Source organism: Lagenorhynchus albirostris, chromosome 12 (genome assembly GCF_949774975.1).
Source record: "Lagenorhynchus albirostris chromosome 12, mLagAlb1.1, whole genome shotgun sequence".
In the NCBI taxonomy this organism is placed as follows: domain Eukaryota; kingdom Metazoa; phylum Chordata; class Mammalia; order Artiodactyla; family Delphinidae; genus Lagenorhynchus; species Lagenorhynchus albirostris.
In genome coordinates, this window is record NC_083106.1 from 41,139,915 (window position 1) to 41,157,259 (window position 17,345).

General features: G+C 36.2%; 1 protein-coding gene across 3 annotated transcripts in view; it reads left to right on the forward strand.

The window, feature by feature from the left end:
• Positions 1-17,345, forward strand: part of FAM184A (family with sequence similarity 184 member A) — a 120,269-nt gene that overhangs the window by 75,264 nt on the left and 27,660 nt on the right. For all 3 annotated transcript variants that reach the window (XM_060167576.1, XM_060167577.1, XM_060167578.1), the window contains 3 exons: positions 1,059-1,220; positions 3,424-3,545; positions 4,010-4,160. In XM_060167576.1, the coding sequence (XP_060023559.1) occupies positions 1,059-1,220; positions 3,424-3,545; positions 4,010-4,160 (435 nt within the window). The remainder of the gene's footprint in view (positions 1-1,058; positions 1,221-3,423; positions 3,546-4,009; positions 4,161-17,345) is intronic.

Sequence of the window (17,345 nt, forward strand, 5' to 3'; positions counted from 1 at the left end):
TCCAACATGTATCTAGAGAGGCACTAGACCCAGAGGATTTTAGTGGATGAATTATACTAAATTTTCAAAAAACAAGTAAATCTTAGCTATGAAAATATTTCAGAGCCCAGAAAAAAATGGAAGCTCCCAGCTCATTTTATGAGGTTGGCATGTCTTTAAAGATACTAACAAGATAAAATGCTACCATCACTGGAATTGTTCAGCATGTGCATATGTCTGCATGGAAAGGACACAGGAAGTTGGGGGCAGGGGATTTCAGGTCAGAGAGGGGATTAGAGAAGGATTTTCAGTTTTCTTTGTGATGTCTGTATTTACAGTGAGAAATACTCAGGTATTATTTTTTAATTACCAGTTGTCATTTCTGTAGAGTTTTGATAAGCTTAGCTGTTTTATAAAAATGAGATTTTTACTTCGTAATATTTTCTTAGATAATTGAAAGTATTTCATTTACTGATTTTATAATAGTTCTCATTACTTGAGGTCTGCTTAATCAACAAATTGTCTATTAGCTCCTAATTTCAAGAGTGTGTGAATTCAACTCTTAACAATTTCAAGACACACATTTTTTATGGAAACATAGAGATCACAACATATCCTAATTTAAGCTACATTTACCAGTTTATCAATATTGACCTAAATCTGTCACTTTTATAAATAGATGGAGAACAGGGCTCAAATGAAATATAAGTGATTCAATTTTAGAGAGCAGTTTAAAAAATATTTTTGTCTAAAAGATCCTTTTTTCTCAATCTTGGGTATGATCTTTATCTTCAATTCTTTTTTATAGGTATTTGATTATATGATAGAACCAGGAATTCACAGGAGCTTGAGGTATCCATGTATTTACATGGTTGCCATGACAAAGGGAAATCATAAATATAGAGGTCTTTTCAAAAAACAACAAATGAAGACTATCATGGTTGAGTGCTTCTTCCAAATTCATCAAGAAAGATCCATCAGTAAAATTACATCTAAAGAAAAGACTTTAAGAAAACAAACGTGACTGTTTGCTAGTCAATGACACTGAGGTGTATTAAAAGTACTGTATTTACTTGCAGATTGGCCACCTCCAAGAAATGGTAAGCAAAAGTGAACAAGGTCTTGGCTATGCAGAAGGACTCATTGCTAGTCTTCAGGACTCCCAGGAAAGACTTCAAAATGAGCTGGACTTGACTAAAGGCAGGCTGAAGGAGACCGAGGATGCTCTATTAAATGCTGAGGTAATGTCATTATCCTGTTATAATCTAAATATCAGCGAGGTAAAAATATAATTTACTTTGCTTAAAGTTTATTACAAATATCACATTTATATATAATTATTATTAGTTTCCTAGGACTGCCATAACAAAGTACTACAAACAAGGTGGCTTAAAACAACAGAAATTTATTCTCTCAGAGGTCTGAAGATTGAAAGTTCAAAATCAAGGTGTTATCAGGGCCATTCTCCCTTTTAAACCTCTAAGGGAGGATCCTTCCTTGTCTCTTCCAGCTCCTGGTAGCCCCAGGCATTCCTTGGCTTGTGGCAGCACAACTTCAATCTTTTCTCTGTCTTTGCATGGCATTTTTCCTGTGTCCTCACATCTTCTTGTAAGGACACCAGTCATACTGGATTACGGGCTTACCCTATTTCAGCGTGGCCCCATCTTACCTAATTACATCTTCACTGACCCTGTTTCCAAATAGCATCACGTTCTGAGGAACTGGGGTGTTAGGACTTCTACATATCTTTTTGGAAACACAGTTCAATCCGTTTACAGTTAGTACGCACAGTTCTTTTACTGGTAAGAGTTGAACTCTCATGCATAGCAACTAAGTGATTCTCTGTGACCTACAGATTTTGGAAAAGATTTGTCTTTCCTCTTCAGGGTCATGAAGCAGAGCAAATATTTAGACTGCATTAGAAGGTAGAGAAATGAACCATACAACTAGGGGGACAGTAGCTAGAGATTTATCATTTTTTCTTTCAGAGAGATGGTTTAAGGCGTGCGCTCTGAACTCAGATTGGTTGGGTGTGAATTCTCCCTCTGTCACTTAGTGTGTAACTTTGGGCAAGTTACTTTTTCTCAGTCTTAATTTCTTCATCCACACAATGCAGGAGAGGCGGGGGATGATGAGAATGCACGTCACACTGCTGTTGTCATAACTGACTGAGGTAAACCATTACAGCACAGTGCTTAGCAAGATAGTAAGCACTCAGTAAATGCTGCCTTCAAATTTTATTTTTTTAGCTTAGAATTGGATTCAGTTTCATTTCTTTTAAGTTCCTTGCTCATATTTACATTGTTCTTCTATCAAATAGTAGAACATAATAAAAAACTTAAGCAAAACCTTATCAACTGTTCATTTTCTGTTCTGCTGGACAAATTTAATTGAGCAAATATAGGTGCTGCATCACAGTTTACCATAACTTTGAGTAAGCTTCTTAAGAGCAAGTGTTTTCTTCTTTTCCCACCCCAATAATGTCTAATAAAGTGCTTTGCATTCAGTAAAAGAAATACTCTTTGAGAAATTCTACTCCATTCAACACTGTCTTTGGTGGAAAAAAATAATTCTTAGAGGTAGAGTACTTAGTGAAATGACAGTTGGCTAAGATGGCTGAATTCAGGTTTCAATACTTACTGCTTACTAGCCAGGTCAACAATTTCGGCACTGACTTGCTATTTTCCCATCAATCTGGATATGCCCCGCAACAATGCTGCAATGTGCTCCTGGCAAGTGGGTGATCCAGAAAGGGTCATTGTGTTAACAGAAGGATGGACCATCATCTCTTCCTTTTCCATTGTACCCTAAGAGCAGCTACACTGCTGCAGGCAGGGATCGATGGTTGCCAGTGTTGTCCAAACAGGTCATATCCAGCCCCAGGCTCCAGAAAACCACTTGATTTATGCTATTCTACAGAGATTTCATATATATCATAATAACACTAAACCCATGGACCACTGGTTTGAAGTTACAGGATGAAAATAGAAGCCTAAATTTCTCATGATTATTTTAATCACGTCAGTGAGATACAACGATAATGCTTAAGCTTTGTAGATAGCATACTTCTGATATGAATGGGAATGAATTTTAACAGCGTATCTGCCTAGGTAATGTGTGTACAGGTGAAGATAACGGAATTCTTAGATACCTATGATATGGAAAATTTAGTTAAGATTCATTTAATGCTGACTTTAAACTATTAAAATAATTTGCAAACTTTTAAGCCTTAATAAAATATAGCTTGCACAAGGACATTTAAAATATTAAATGGGTACCATGATTTTATTGTCAGAAAATCTCAAGTAATTGTCATAGATAGCACTATCAATTATTGTGCTGTAGAATTTAAAAGTTGTAATGCAAGCACTCTGTTATTTGAAATAAGCAACAGTGACTTTGCTTTTGAAGACTAGTCTTCATTGAAAAGTTTTTATTCTTCAGAGTGAGCTAGAACAAGAAAGGCAACAGCATGAAGAAACACTTGCTGCCATGAAAGAAGAGGAGAAACTGAGAGTGGACAAAATGGCCCATGACTTAGAGATAAAATGGACTGAAAACCTTAGGTACATTCTTTACTCAGTAATGTAATCTTACCTATACAGACGTGCAGAAAATGGTTTTCTGTCATATGGCTTATATTGTCTCGTTGTTGAAGCTGTAGTAGCAGCATTTTTAATGAATTTTTCGCATGATTAATTGCAGAGAAATTGGAATTCTCTTTTTCTGCTTAAATATAGATTACTTTTTATTTCATTTCCTGGACTATAACATAGGAAGAGTACTCACCTGAAGTCAGAGGACTTATTGCTCTAGTACCTATTCTGCTGTTAATAATTTGATAAATAAATGATCCTGGATAAGTTACCAATTTACTTTATGGTCCTTAACTATGAAATAATCACCTCTTATTCTGAGTTGGCTTTTGAGGAGGATTAATTAAATGCTTAGAAAACCTGCAAGCAACTATACTGCAGTTATTGAGAGGAATAATTCTCTTCACAAAGTAAGTGCATTTGTTCTATTTTAGACAAGAGTGTTCTAAGCTTCGCGAAGAGTTAAGGCTTCAACATGAAGAGGATAAAAAGTCAGCGATGTCTCAACTTTTGCAGTTGAAAGAGCGAGAGAAAAATGCAGCCAGGGATTCATGGCAGAAAAAAGTAGAAGATCTCTTAAACCAGGTAATTAATAGTCTGTAGATTATGGAGGTTCATTTTCCTTGACATTCTCTAGCTACAGAAATAGAAAACGTTGTATGTTAATTCACTGTATTTTGTCATTTTTCATAGGGCAAACTTAATTTTTTAAATGTATAAAATCAAGGAGACATGAACTTATGAAACCGTGTGCTAAATAATTATGTTACATCTGCAGTCCTAAATACTGAGAAGCACTTACAGTTTTTTGGTTTAATATTTGAAATGAATGCATTAAAGATTTTAAATGGAAAACTTTTATTTTTTGAAAGTATAACATCTTTTTCCAAGCCACTAGATATCATTTGGGCAGTGGAAGGTAAAATTCATTAGATGTTATTCTGATTTCCTAAACTTACCAGAAGTGAGTAATTTACTTTCTCACCAACAGGAAGTTGCCTCTTATGCTTTAAAATGACATAAATGAAAGGTGGTTTTCTAAATCTATCTTCTTATGTCAGGCTTGTTATTTCCAGAACATTTATAACTATAATTAAAAGAATTTGCACATTTTCACTCATTTACACAACTTCTAAATTTATGAATTCTTAACAGTCTCCTGCAAAGCCAGTAATTAAATAGGACTGACTGCATGAGTCACCACTTGATAAGCAAGTGCAGAACTTGGACAAGAAGCAGCTCAGCAATTTAGTGCCAGAAATCCACTATTATCTTTCTATTGTGATCATGATGGATTTCAAAATAAACAGGGCAAGCTTTTTGTTAGATTATTTATTACATAGGTACATACGTGCAGTGTCTTTCAGGAGTACTTTGAGCCTGCCAATTTGTGACTGGTATTTCATAATAACTTATAATGTTACTCTGGAAAGGGAGTATACCTACATGAATATTTATGAGCTTTTGTGAATAAATAAATCTGAAACCTTTGAAACAAAAATAGGAAAACAACAACTCTAATTAGAAGTTGGTCAGCATGTTAGCATTGCTTATTAGTTACCTTCTGTATACTTACATTACATTTCTACTTCAGGATCTAGGACAAGTTTTACTGGGTAGAGTGGTACTACTCCTTTATGATGTTCTGTACTTTGGAAGATTTAATTTTATCATATAATTCAACTACATGATAAAAATGGAAAACATCCTTAAAAGTCCGCCTTGTTTTTCAATCAGGAAGTATTGACATAGACATTTTCTGGCTAGATTTGGCAATGTAAAGAGGGCCCACCACTTCTCCCACCTGTTTTCTATCAAATTATTTTATTCATTATTCATTTACTCTTCCTTATATTAAATTGTCAGATTTCATCCATGCTTCTCTGATATTCTTTTCTTGTCTTGTCTTTTTTTTTTTTTTTTTGATACCTAGTCTACATTGTTCATTCCCGAGAGGACATAATGCTTTGCATCTTGTTCGAGGTCTGTGCATCATAAAATACTTTATTACATGTGGCTCCAATTTTTACTAGCTTGATAGAAATAATTTTTTAATCAGTTTTCAAAGCAGATTAACCATAAATATCAAGATAACCAAGAATTAATTGCCTCCAAAGGTAAAACTGTTCTGTGCTGCTTCAGGCCATCAGGCCATTCCCAAAATTACAGTATCTTCCTTTCTCGCCACTTCTAAAATATGTAGGCCACACACATTACCGTAGATAAGCTGGAAAATAGCTGTTGCATCCAGGATTGTCTACCTGAGGAAAGTTAAGAAAACAACTAAACAAAGGATTTCACGTTAAAGTGAAAGTGGGTATTATGTTAGAGGTTTCACTCTTTGTAGACGTATGAGATGACAACGGTTCTAGCAAGCCAGCAATTTTTTAATGGAACTTTGTTTTGGAAAGAAGACCCTTCCTGGCCCTTTGGATCTTGTTCTCTTGATTCTTTCTGATAGTTTCCTAGAGGCTGTGCTCTGACACCTGCTCCACCACTTTCCACTTGCCTGACTCCTGCTCAGCCCAGCTCCTCAAACCTTCCACCCCCGACCCGGAGCGCTACAGCCACTCCACTCTATTCACCCAGCACAGCCTGCACCCCTCCGCACTTAGGGAAAACAGACGTGGCTTGGGGTTCGTGACATTAAGGAAGTAAGAGTAGGGAATAGAATGGGAAACAGCCAGGGCCTAGGCAGAAGCGTATGTTATGAAAGGTATCAGAAGATCTGCATTTTCATGTATTTTAATTATTTCTGAGTGAACTGAACACAAGTCTAACTTCTGTGCCTTAGCTTACATGTATTTCATCCTACTTAGAGCAAAGAAGAATTTGTCTTTCACATGAATTTAAACTCAAGAGTTAAATTTGATTTAAACTAACCCTCATAGCCTACGTATCAGAAAAATGGGCATAGAAAAGCATAAGAATTTCATTTTTCTTTAATCAGATGTTTTTTACTTTATGAAAAGTTCCAAAAGCTATTATTTTCATTCTGTGCTCCAATCAGAGCCTAATTTTTTTTTTTTTTTTTTTTTTTTTTTTTTTTTTTTTGCTGTATGCGGGCCTCGTACTGCTGTGGCCTCTCCCACTGCAGAGCACAGGCTCTGGACGCGCAGGCTCAGCGGCCATGGCTCACGGGCCCAGCTGCTCCGCGGCATGTGGTATCTTCCCGGACCGGGGCACGAACCCGTATCCCCTGCATCGGCAGGCGGACCAATCAGAGCCTAATTTTACATCTTTTAGTTTTCTTTTAATAGTTCATTGTGTTCTTTTTTTTCTATTCAATGATTACACTTTAGTGCAAAACTAATTATGCTTCCTGGGCTGATCAGTGCGTACATTTGAATTCCTTGAAAGCAAAAGAACTACATTGTTATTTTTCAACTCAGTCTAAAGCAAAGCGATTATATAGATTCCCCTGTGATCGTATTTTCTATTTGTGATCCTAAACTGTCATCATTTATTTCTTTATTTCACCTTTTTCAAGGCAGATTTAATTTTGGAACCAATATGACTTCATATTCTAATGCCCTCATTCAGATCAGTGGACTGAGAAATTTGAGAGACACACGGATCATTCAGGCATAAAATTATGGAATTTTGTAGTTCATGTGTGACTTTCCATTTAGAACTTTGCGGCCCCAAGGTCATTTAGCTGGTTTTAGTGATGTATATGACACAATTTTTACTCTCCACATATTTACAGTGTAATAGGGGAAAGATTTGTATACAGATACCTACAGTAAAAGTCACTGTGTAGTAAGTGACTTTATAAATGGTCTGGACAGTTCGTACTGTAGGAGCAATGGTGCAGCAGCTCTACCAGCTCACCAAGCTTGTCATGCACATACCTTCTCAGCTTCATATTCAGGGTCATCACGGCGGTGGCTTGCAGTCATCCATGGTGGGAGTGTTTACATCACAGATACAGCACGTGCTACAGCTGAGGGCTTTGTTTTTCAGAGAGCTGTTAAACATTTACCAACATACTGCTGGGTAGGAGAAAAGAGTAGAGAAAGAGTAGTATAACCAGTGCGATTGGGAAAGAGTTCATTGAGGAGGTCAGCATTAGTGTGACTCTTGAATAAGGTGAAGGATGAACACAAATATTTTTATTCATTTACCAAACATTTAATTGAATATACTCTTATTTCCCAGGCATTGTGAGAAATACAGAAAAATAAGAGGACAGTTGGGGAGAGAGATCATTGTGAAAAACTTTGACTTCTAGCCTTGGGAGTTCAAAGTTCACGCAATAAGCTGTGAGATTCTATCAAAGGTTTGTGGACAGAGGAATAACATGCTGAAATTTTTATGTTAGACAGCTTAATATGGCTGTGATGTTGAAGTGAGGATGAAATGGAGACATCTCGATATAAATCCCTAAGTTGAAGTGTCTGAAGCAGACCTCTTGAATGCGTGCCATGCACCCCTCTGCCATGCCAGCCTAAAGCAGTCCGCCCCTCCTTAGACCCCTGCCGTTCCTCACTGCTCAGCCTCCTCTTTCACACCAAACAGCCAGCCTGTCAGCACTTCCTGCTCTCTCTACCTTCAGAGTAAGTAAGCGCGGATCTGCCCGTGTCTCACCACTTCCTGCACTACCAGCCCAGGCCAAGCCATTTGCAGTTCTCTTCTGCACCGCACCTGGAACCTACATTTGGTCTCCCTGCTTCTCCTCTTACCTACCTACAAATTGCTTTCCAACCGGCCAAAGTGGTGCTCTTAAAATTTTAAGTTGGGGCTTCCCTGGTGGCGCAGTGGTTGAGAGTCTGTCTGCCGATGCAGGGGACACGGGTTCGTGCCCCGGTCTGGGAAGATCCCACATGCCGCGGAGCGGCTGGGCCCATGAGCCATGGCCGCTGAGCCTGCGCGTTCGGAGCCTGTGCTCCGCAACGGGAGAGGCCGCAACGGGAGAGGCCGCAACGGGAGAGGCCACAACGGTGAGAGGCCCGCGTACTGCAAAAAAAAAAAAAAAATTAAGTTGGATGAAGTTATTCTTCTGCTTCAAATCCACCAGTGGCTTCGCGTCGTGTTTAGAACACACTCCACACTCTTATCATGGCCTGCAGTAGCCTCGTGATTCGGACCTTGTGATTTGGCCTCTGGCTGCATTGCCAGTGTCATCTTCTGCCACTTTCTCCCTTCCTTTTTTACAGTCATACTGGACTACTTGGAGTTTCTGGACCACACACACCAAGCTTAATCCATCTCAGGGCCTCTGCATCTGCCAGTCCCTCCAAACGGAATCCTCTTTCCCCAGATCTACATGGCTTGTTCCTCAGTTTGTTCAATTCTCTGCTCAGATCTTAACTCCTCAAAAAGATCTTCCTTGACCACTTTAAATAGCACCCGCTGTCACTCTCTGTCTTCTTATTCTGCTTTGTGTTTCTTCAGAACATTTGTTACCACATAGCATCATATTGATTCCCTTCCCTATTAGAATGTAGTTCCATGAGATATGGATCTTTATCTGCACTGTTCACTGCTGCATCCCCGGCAGTTTAAACTGTGCCTGGCATGTAGTAAGCCCTCAGTAGTTGCTGAATAAGGAAAAACTGAGGCACGGCATCCAAAGAGGAAGTTGTCACATATATGAAGTACAAATAATTCTACCCAAATAGCACCTGAGTTAAGTTTATTTCACTGAGAATTACCAGAGAAACTGTAAAGGAACAAATCATGTAATTTGATGGAATACTTTGGTAAAGGAGAAGGAAATGTTAAAACTGACCCAGGATTTGAAACCAGGATAACGAAAAGAAGACCATCGTCTGAGACAGGGAGGTCACGACAAACCACTTCACTGAAGGGGGCTGAGGTGGTGAGTGTGGTTTTAGACGCATTGATTCTACAATCCCAGGGTATTTTGGCATTTGTCACACTCAGTAGGAAAGAACAATGACATGAATAAGAAACAGAGCATTAAAATCAATGCTCTTGATCAAGAGTGACTGAAAAGCCAGTTTCTTAAGGCTGTTGCAGACCGCTTTCTGGTTTCTAGACTAGTGCTGTCTAAAATGGTAGTGACAGGCCACCTATGACTGTGCAGCACTTGAAATGAACTTCATCCAATTTCAGATGTCAGTGTAAAATTTATACCGGGTTTCAAAATTTTAGTATAAAAAGAGAATATGGAATGTCTCACTAGTACTTTTTATATAATTTCATGTTGAGATGCTAGTGTTTGGGATATATTGGGTCACATATATGCCTAAAAATAATTTTACTTTCTTTTTAATATGGCTACTAAAAAGTTAAGATTACATATGTGGCTCTGAATTATAATTCTATTAGCACTGGACTAGACTATTTAGAACGCAAAATTTTGAGTAAATTTGGCACTATAAGCTCAGGACTCATTCTGCTGGCTCTCTCTCTTAACTCTTTAAGAAGTTTTATGTTAGGAAGAAAGGAATTCTCTCTCTTTAGAAATCATATTTCTGTCTATTGAAAAAAGATTATATTTTCATCAGTTTTATGCCCATTTTAAATGAGTAACAGTACTATCTTTTAATGGAAGAAGAGCTGCAAGCAGATTCTGAGGTAGAAGGAATAGAAAAGGACTTGGAATAATCATCTCTTTTCAGCTAATTCGAACCATGACCTTGACAGAAGCCCTAAGCAGTGCCAGGAGATCAGTGAAGCTGACCCTGAAGGTTCAGAATCCTCTCCCAAGAAATTAGGAGGAGGGCAGGAACTATGTAAGAGAAGCATCAGAGATCCAGCCTGAACCCTGGGAAAAGAGAGAACTTGGGTAAGGAAGAGGGAAGTCAAAGGAAGAAGAAGCAGGAAGACGAAGGGAAATACCATGGAGAAAAGAGAAAAGCCAGCTAGAACAGAGAGTGGGAATAGCAGGCATGGCTCAGTTTTGCTTTCTCAGAAAATGTGGAATGGAATTAAGGTCTACCAAAAACCAACCAACATCCATTATACGTCATTCTTCCTACTGCAGTTCCTGGATTCAAAGTTAATTTGCAATGTTTTCCTTAGTAAATATGGAAGTTTAAAATTTTTCTTCAGTCAAGAAAATTAATGACATTCTTACTTCAACTATGTTATATCCTCTTTTATCAGACCTATGTTATTTTTCTGCTTTTTTTCTTCTAAAATAAATAGTACTAAATTGCTTTCTGAATTAATTTGCAAATCTAAAAATATTTAATTTTCTTTTCCCTGCCAAAAACTCCCTTTTGCAAATTTAAGTCTATCCAGTTTTTATATTGACATCTTTAGGAGAAGAGAGTGAAGAGATGAAACTATGATATCTATACCTAACTTTAAAAGAGATGTTAAAATACTGGGTAGTTTTAATGTGTACTGTGTGTGTGTGTGTGTGTGTGTGTGTGTGTGTGTGTGTGTGTGTATCTGTTCTGCAAAATACTATAGTAGGACTGTGATGAAATGCAGAACAGTTTGTGCCTTCGGGGTACTAGGGCCCAGAACACACCTGAGAAATACTTAAGAACTTCTAGGTGGCATTGTAGTAATAAATCAATGTAATCTATCTCTATTTCCTATGGCAAGATACTAAAAAGAATTAAAATATTTTGGATATGAAGGCGTTTAATGGATGTATGATTATAAAGTTATTTAAAGACGTAGTCTCTGAGAAGTGTTAAGATTACCTAACATATTAGCTTTTCTCTACCTTAATTTCATTTAAAAGCCAGTTATTACTAATTTAGTTAAAACATTAAACAGTTGTTCATGACTTTTTCTTCTATTTTTTGCTTCAGGAGAATTATTAAAGTTGTGATTCCTACTTCTAATCTTAGGTTTATTGGTTGCTTTTCTCTAGATATTAGTATATTTGAAATTAATATTAGAAAAAGCTTTACATAATTTAAGAAATTACAGTATTGTATATTAAATATTTAATTTTGGAACATTTTATTAAGATCTAACATATTTTACTTGAATTGCAACATAAGATTAGTGTAGATATTGCTTCAAGGAATTTAGAAATTTAACAAATGACATTTCTTTTATTAGTAATGAAAATTTTATTCTATATATTGGCATTTGATGACATTTTGACATATGTCAAAAATTCAGTGCTTCTGATATGCCATGCACTGTGTCAGACCAGTGATGGGGTTGTAATGATCTCTGCCTTCTCACTGCTTATAATCTAGAAAAGAAGGCAAATAGAAATAACAGTGTGACACATTAATTCATTACAACCATGGGACACAAGTGTATGTACCATGAGGACCTACCATAGTCTGGGAACTTGGGGAAGCCTTCTCTGAGTGGGGGATCCTTTACCTGAGACCTGAAAGAGAAGCAATAGTCAGGCCAAGAGGGGAAGGAGAACAGCAATCTGGGGAGAGGGGGAAGTACGTGCAGAGGCCCTCAGCCTGCCCCCAAATACCTTTGTTTTGGGGAATAGAGAGCTAGGAAGGGGGTAGAGGTAGGCAGGGTCGGATCTTGTTTGCCTTGTTGAGACTTTAAAGGGCAATGAGGAGCTACTGAAAGGTTTTAATCAGGAGCGTGACGCATTCAAATATTGAAATTTCAAAACTCTGACTGCAGTATGGAGAACAAAATAGAGCAGGGCAAGATAGGTGCCATTCAGTGTATGTTGCTTCCCTCTTGGCAGTCTGATCAGATTAATATTTTCTGAACAAATATTTACTATACTCATTAGTTCATTTCTCTAAAGGGCTACATTTCTAAGTCTTACATTCTGTTGGCTTTTGTCAACAGGATTTATGCAAGATATACATATTTTTTCTAAATAATTTCTTTTTCGTTATCTAGAAGTTTCTCATTACTGCTTATGTTACTGTGGGGAAGGGGAAAAGGTAGAGAGTAGTAAGAACTAACTCAATAATAAAAGTCCATGTCATTCATTTAGTTTTTTAGTAAACATTTATTGACCACTTACTCTTTGCCAGGTACCAAGTCTGGCATTTTGGATACAAAATATGAACAAGGCAGGGTCCTCTAAAAGCTTGTAATTCAGTGGATTTCAATAGTTATATACCAATATGTTTGCAAACTACAAACATGTACAAATCCTTGTGCTATTTTCTAAATGAATAAACTGAGGTTTAAAACAATGAGATTACTCCTAAGAGCATAGTTTCTTAGGTACAAAGCTGTAAATTTCTAATTAAGTGCAGCAATTTTTAGTTATTTTCAGTTTTCTTCCTCACTTAGCTGAAAGTCTTATTATATTCGTCCTTCAAGACTAGAAATGCTGAAACACATTAGTAAGCCTTCTATGCTGAAGTATCCAAGTGCTCTCAGTGAGCTGAAGAGGACCTCTTGAGGCCCTTTTCACTCATCTCAAAAACTAACAAGTAGCTTAAGATGCTTTAAAACAAATTGACTATTATATAGGGCATTGATTTTTATTAGCACGGATCTTGCTTATATAGAATATTGCCAAATAATATTTTTGCATACAGATTTTTAGTACATCCGATATTCTTTCAAGCAAACATTTACTTGGGGGATCTCATCCAGTTTTGTGGTTTAAACACCATCTGTATGTCAGTGACTTCCAAAGTTAAATCTCCAGCCTTGATATCGTCACCTAAATTCAGTCACTTGGTTGTCTAATAGGCATCTCAGGCTCAGCATGTCTGACTCAAAAGTATTGATTCTCAATCTCCATCCCATCATCTTTGCTTCTTGGCACTGCTTTTTGCTCAAAGGATGAGGAGTCGTCCTTGCTTTCCCTCTTTTCTTTATCTCATGTAAATGTCAATCCTGTTTATTCCACCTCCCAGCGCCACCTGCTTCCACCTGCCTTAGAAAACACTAGTCCAAGACACCATATAACAGCCTTCTATCTAGCCTCCCCAATTTCACTTTTTTCCACAAACTTGAAGTAATCTTTTATGATGTAAATCGAATCATGCCATTTTAAATGTCACGTTTTTCAAAAGATCTTTTCTTACCATCAACCCAGTATCACCTCTAGTCGTTTCCTGTCACATCAACCTTTTTTTGTCATAATATTTACCATGAACTTTTTCTTATTTTTTGTGTATGTTTGTTTTACTATCTTATTCAGTTCTCTATATCACTCTGTACTTCCTGGAATATAATAGTACTCTAATAAAAAATTTTTAAACAAAAGAATAAATCTTACTTCGTTTATGTACTCATCAATAAGGGTACTGTGACCCAGCACCACTGTTGTGCCTTTTCTAATTGCTGTTGCCAGGTCTATGGTGTAAGTCACCCCAGGGCACAGCTTAGCGACCATGCCTTTGGTTTAGATATTTCCATGGCCTGCCAACAGTATGTTGACAGAGTTAGTGACCATATGAGTTTAGATTCCAAATGTTCAAATATACTCTCAAATAAAATCTAAAATCTAGCATTCCTACAGAAGGACCTCTGATCTTTCATATTGGTCTAATTTATCAGTTAGTTCAGGAATCCTAAATAACATATATATTTTTGTCTGATGATACCTTAAAGAGTGAAAAAATCTACTTCATAAGTAAATGGCATACATTTTACATTAACTTCTAATGCCAGAACATCAATTCAGAGAAATACAAAGAGGTAAAAAAAAAAAAAAAAACTACAACTAAAACTCCCTCAGATTTTCATAAGTTTTGTGAAGTCTGGAGAAGTTGTGTCTCATTAGTATATAAAGCATATTATGAGTATGAGAACGCATAAAGAAAAAAAATAAAATTAACAAACTAATTTATTTAAAAGTATGAGCGTTTAAGAAGTTACGGTGTAATCAAATAGAAAGTTAATCATTTTTCTCAGCTTATTTTTTCAACTCTGTGAACTATATCCTAAACTATATTTTGTATTAGTCTTAATTTATTGGTAAAAAATTGTTTACCAAATAAAAGCTAGCTTTAGTTTATGACACACCAAGGGATATTCACATTATGAGGAAAAAAAGAAAATTATGTGTTGTCTGAAAATTTGATTAGTGTCCAAAGTAAAAACCATTTTATAGGAACTTTTCTAGTTATATTAATAATATAAATTTAAAATACTATTTTGTATCCTTGGAAGGCACAAAAGTGAGGCAGTTGAAAATGAAATCACATTTTCCCCACATTTGGGGGAGGGAGAGTGTGTGTTTTTCCAATGGTTTGTCACTCAGAATTCCAGTGAACTTCTTAAAAATGAACCTAGATCATACATAATTTTACCAAATATATCCTAGAGAATAGGGTTGAAAAGATATGAAGGCATCTCTTCTTCCTTTCCCCTGAGTATAAAACCTGATTATTATCAAATCTTTACATTTTCAATGATTATCCATATTTATTTCTGGCCCCCAAATTATGTAGTCAATCAAGTTAGTGTTTCAGTTCTCATCTGCTCATTTCTCATAAGAGAAATCCTTCTAAAACCTACTCCAATGCTGAGTGAAATGCTTTGAAGCATTATATTGCAGATTTCTGGGAGGCATTTAGAACAGTAATATTCCTTCTAGGTGCTTCAGTAACCATTATCTTTTAAACTGACCTCTGGTTTACTTGTACTAGCCTTTGGTCTCTTGCATAGGTAAGTCTGCCAGCCCACAAGCATCAGACACTGTTCTAAGCGACTATAAATAATTTAGACTCTATGCTGTAAATTTCTTTTTGTCTGATTTCTTTTTCAGAACTGTTTTCAACTTATTTTTTTCTTGAGCATATTGTAATTAATGTTCTGTATGTTACTCTCCCTTTTTATTCTTCTTTCTTTCACTTAGTTGATTTCTGAATGTTTCCCTTTATTCCTGTGATCTTTTTCATAGAGGCACTCTCTGGGTGAAGCTTTGCATAAATCTATCAACAATGTAAGTGAGCGGCACTTACAATTTGTACATAAGGGCATGTTGCACTTTTGGTTTTGCATAAACATCATCACCGCTTTAAAGCTTTAACTTATGATTTTAAAAAATACACTTTTTGGCATTCGGTAAGATATGTTTTGTATATGGGTAACAAAAGCTTCTAACTTTCAGGCATGCATCTGTGTATGTGCATACATCTACCACATTGTATTGATAAGCATGTATTTTATTTTAAAGCCAAGCAAGATTTTACCTCTCACACGTAAACTTCATTATTTTAATGTTTACTTTGAAAGATATAGTAATATTTTTGAAAAACTATTAAGTTGTTGCCTCTCATAAAAATGGAAATAAATGTATTTCTTCTTTTGTTAAACTAGTTTATTTTTTGAAAAAGTAGCAGCAATTGACTTCTTAGATAGAGTGTTAGATAGTTGTGCAGGTTCATAGATTTAGAACATATTTTACATTTTAAAATTACTAAAAGATTTAAAGCAAATGGAGTAAATCCCTTTCCTAAGAATTGGCAAAGCTATTCTTCTACTTATGTACACTAAAATGTGCAGAAATTAAGCTTCAAAGTTATATTCCATTTAAACACATTAAAATTTTTTTTCTTTACACGTGAAGAGAGAAAATGAGATTTATTTTCACATCAAACCCGTACCCAACCTGTTTTTTTAAAATAAGTTAACAGAGAGCTAAGTAAGCATCTTTAAATATTTTTCTTGCTATCCTAGGGCAGAGGTCAGCCAGCCTCTTCTGCCAAGGGCCAGACGGTAAATATTTCTGGCTCTGTGGGTCATGCAGCTTCTGTGGCAGCTACGGGATTCTGCTACTGTGTGAAAGCAGCCACAGGCAATATGTGAATGAATCCGTTAATCTACAGAAACAGACTGTAATGTGCCAATTCCTGACCTAGAGGAACCAGGTCTTGAGTCTAGAGATAGCCTGTGAAATTTTGATAACTTCAAAACTTATGTTCTCATACCTTTCTAATTTCTTTCTACTGTGCAGGAAAAATTTTATCTACTCTTTAGATTCAACTTTACTGTCTATGTACAAATTAGAAATACATGAATACATTTAAAGCCAGCTTCTTTAATATATTTTAAAGTAAGCAATAAAGATATTTATCTCAATGTTGTTGAAATAAGGCTACATTTAGAAATTTTTTTAAACAGTCACATAGAACATAGTAAGAATTTGGGCATGATTGCTATATTAATCCAGACTTTTTGACATATGTGCTAATTGGGATAGAAATACAAACCCAAATAAGATATGAGTATTGTCAAAAATTAGTTGAATTGTAATTCAGAATACTTGCAACGACATAGTCACTTCTTCCTAAATAGTTATAAATGAAAAGGTGTTCATTAAAATAAAAACCGCCTTACTGAAGTTGAATCTATTAGTAATTGAAATGAGAATGCGTTGACTCATCTCCTACAAAATAAGTAAAAGGGGTTTGTAACACACTGACATCCCCATTCATTAATTCTCTTTTGTAACATCGTAGTCATTGAGGATGAACTCATCACTCAGTCATCAACCGAACAAGATGTGACCTTGTCAGTGTCATTCAGCAGGGTGAGATCTACCCACCCGCTCCACACACCGTCCTCAGCCAGCCTTCCATGGAAGAAGTTTCCCACTATATGCTGTCTTGTTCTAAAAAAACAAGTGATTGTTGATTCCTCTGTTCTTTATAAAAGCTTTATAATTTTTTTCAACTAAGAATGAGAGGATAATTAGAAACATATTCCAGAAATATCTTGAGGACATTAATTAGGCATTACTGTGGTTCTTAATCAACTCAGTTTATAGGTCTTAGAAAATACCAAAAAAATTATGAACAATTCAGAATTTTTCAGGATGGTCATAATTCCAGAAGCTTAAGTTTACTTTTCTTAGCTAGACTCTCCAAAAATAGCAAATTAGAGGTTAAAAAAGGAAAAAGCATAGAAAGAATTAAAATATTCAGACACCTT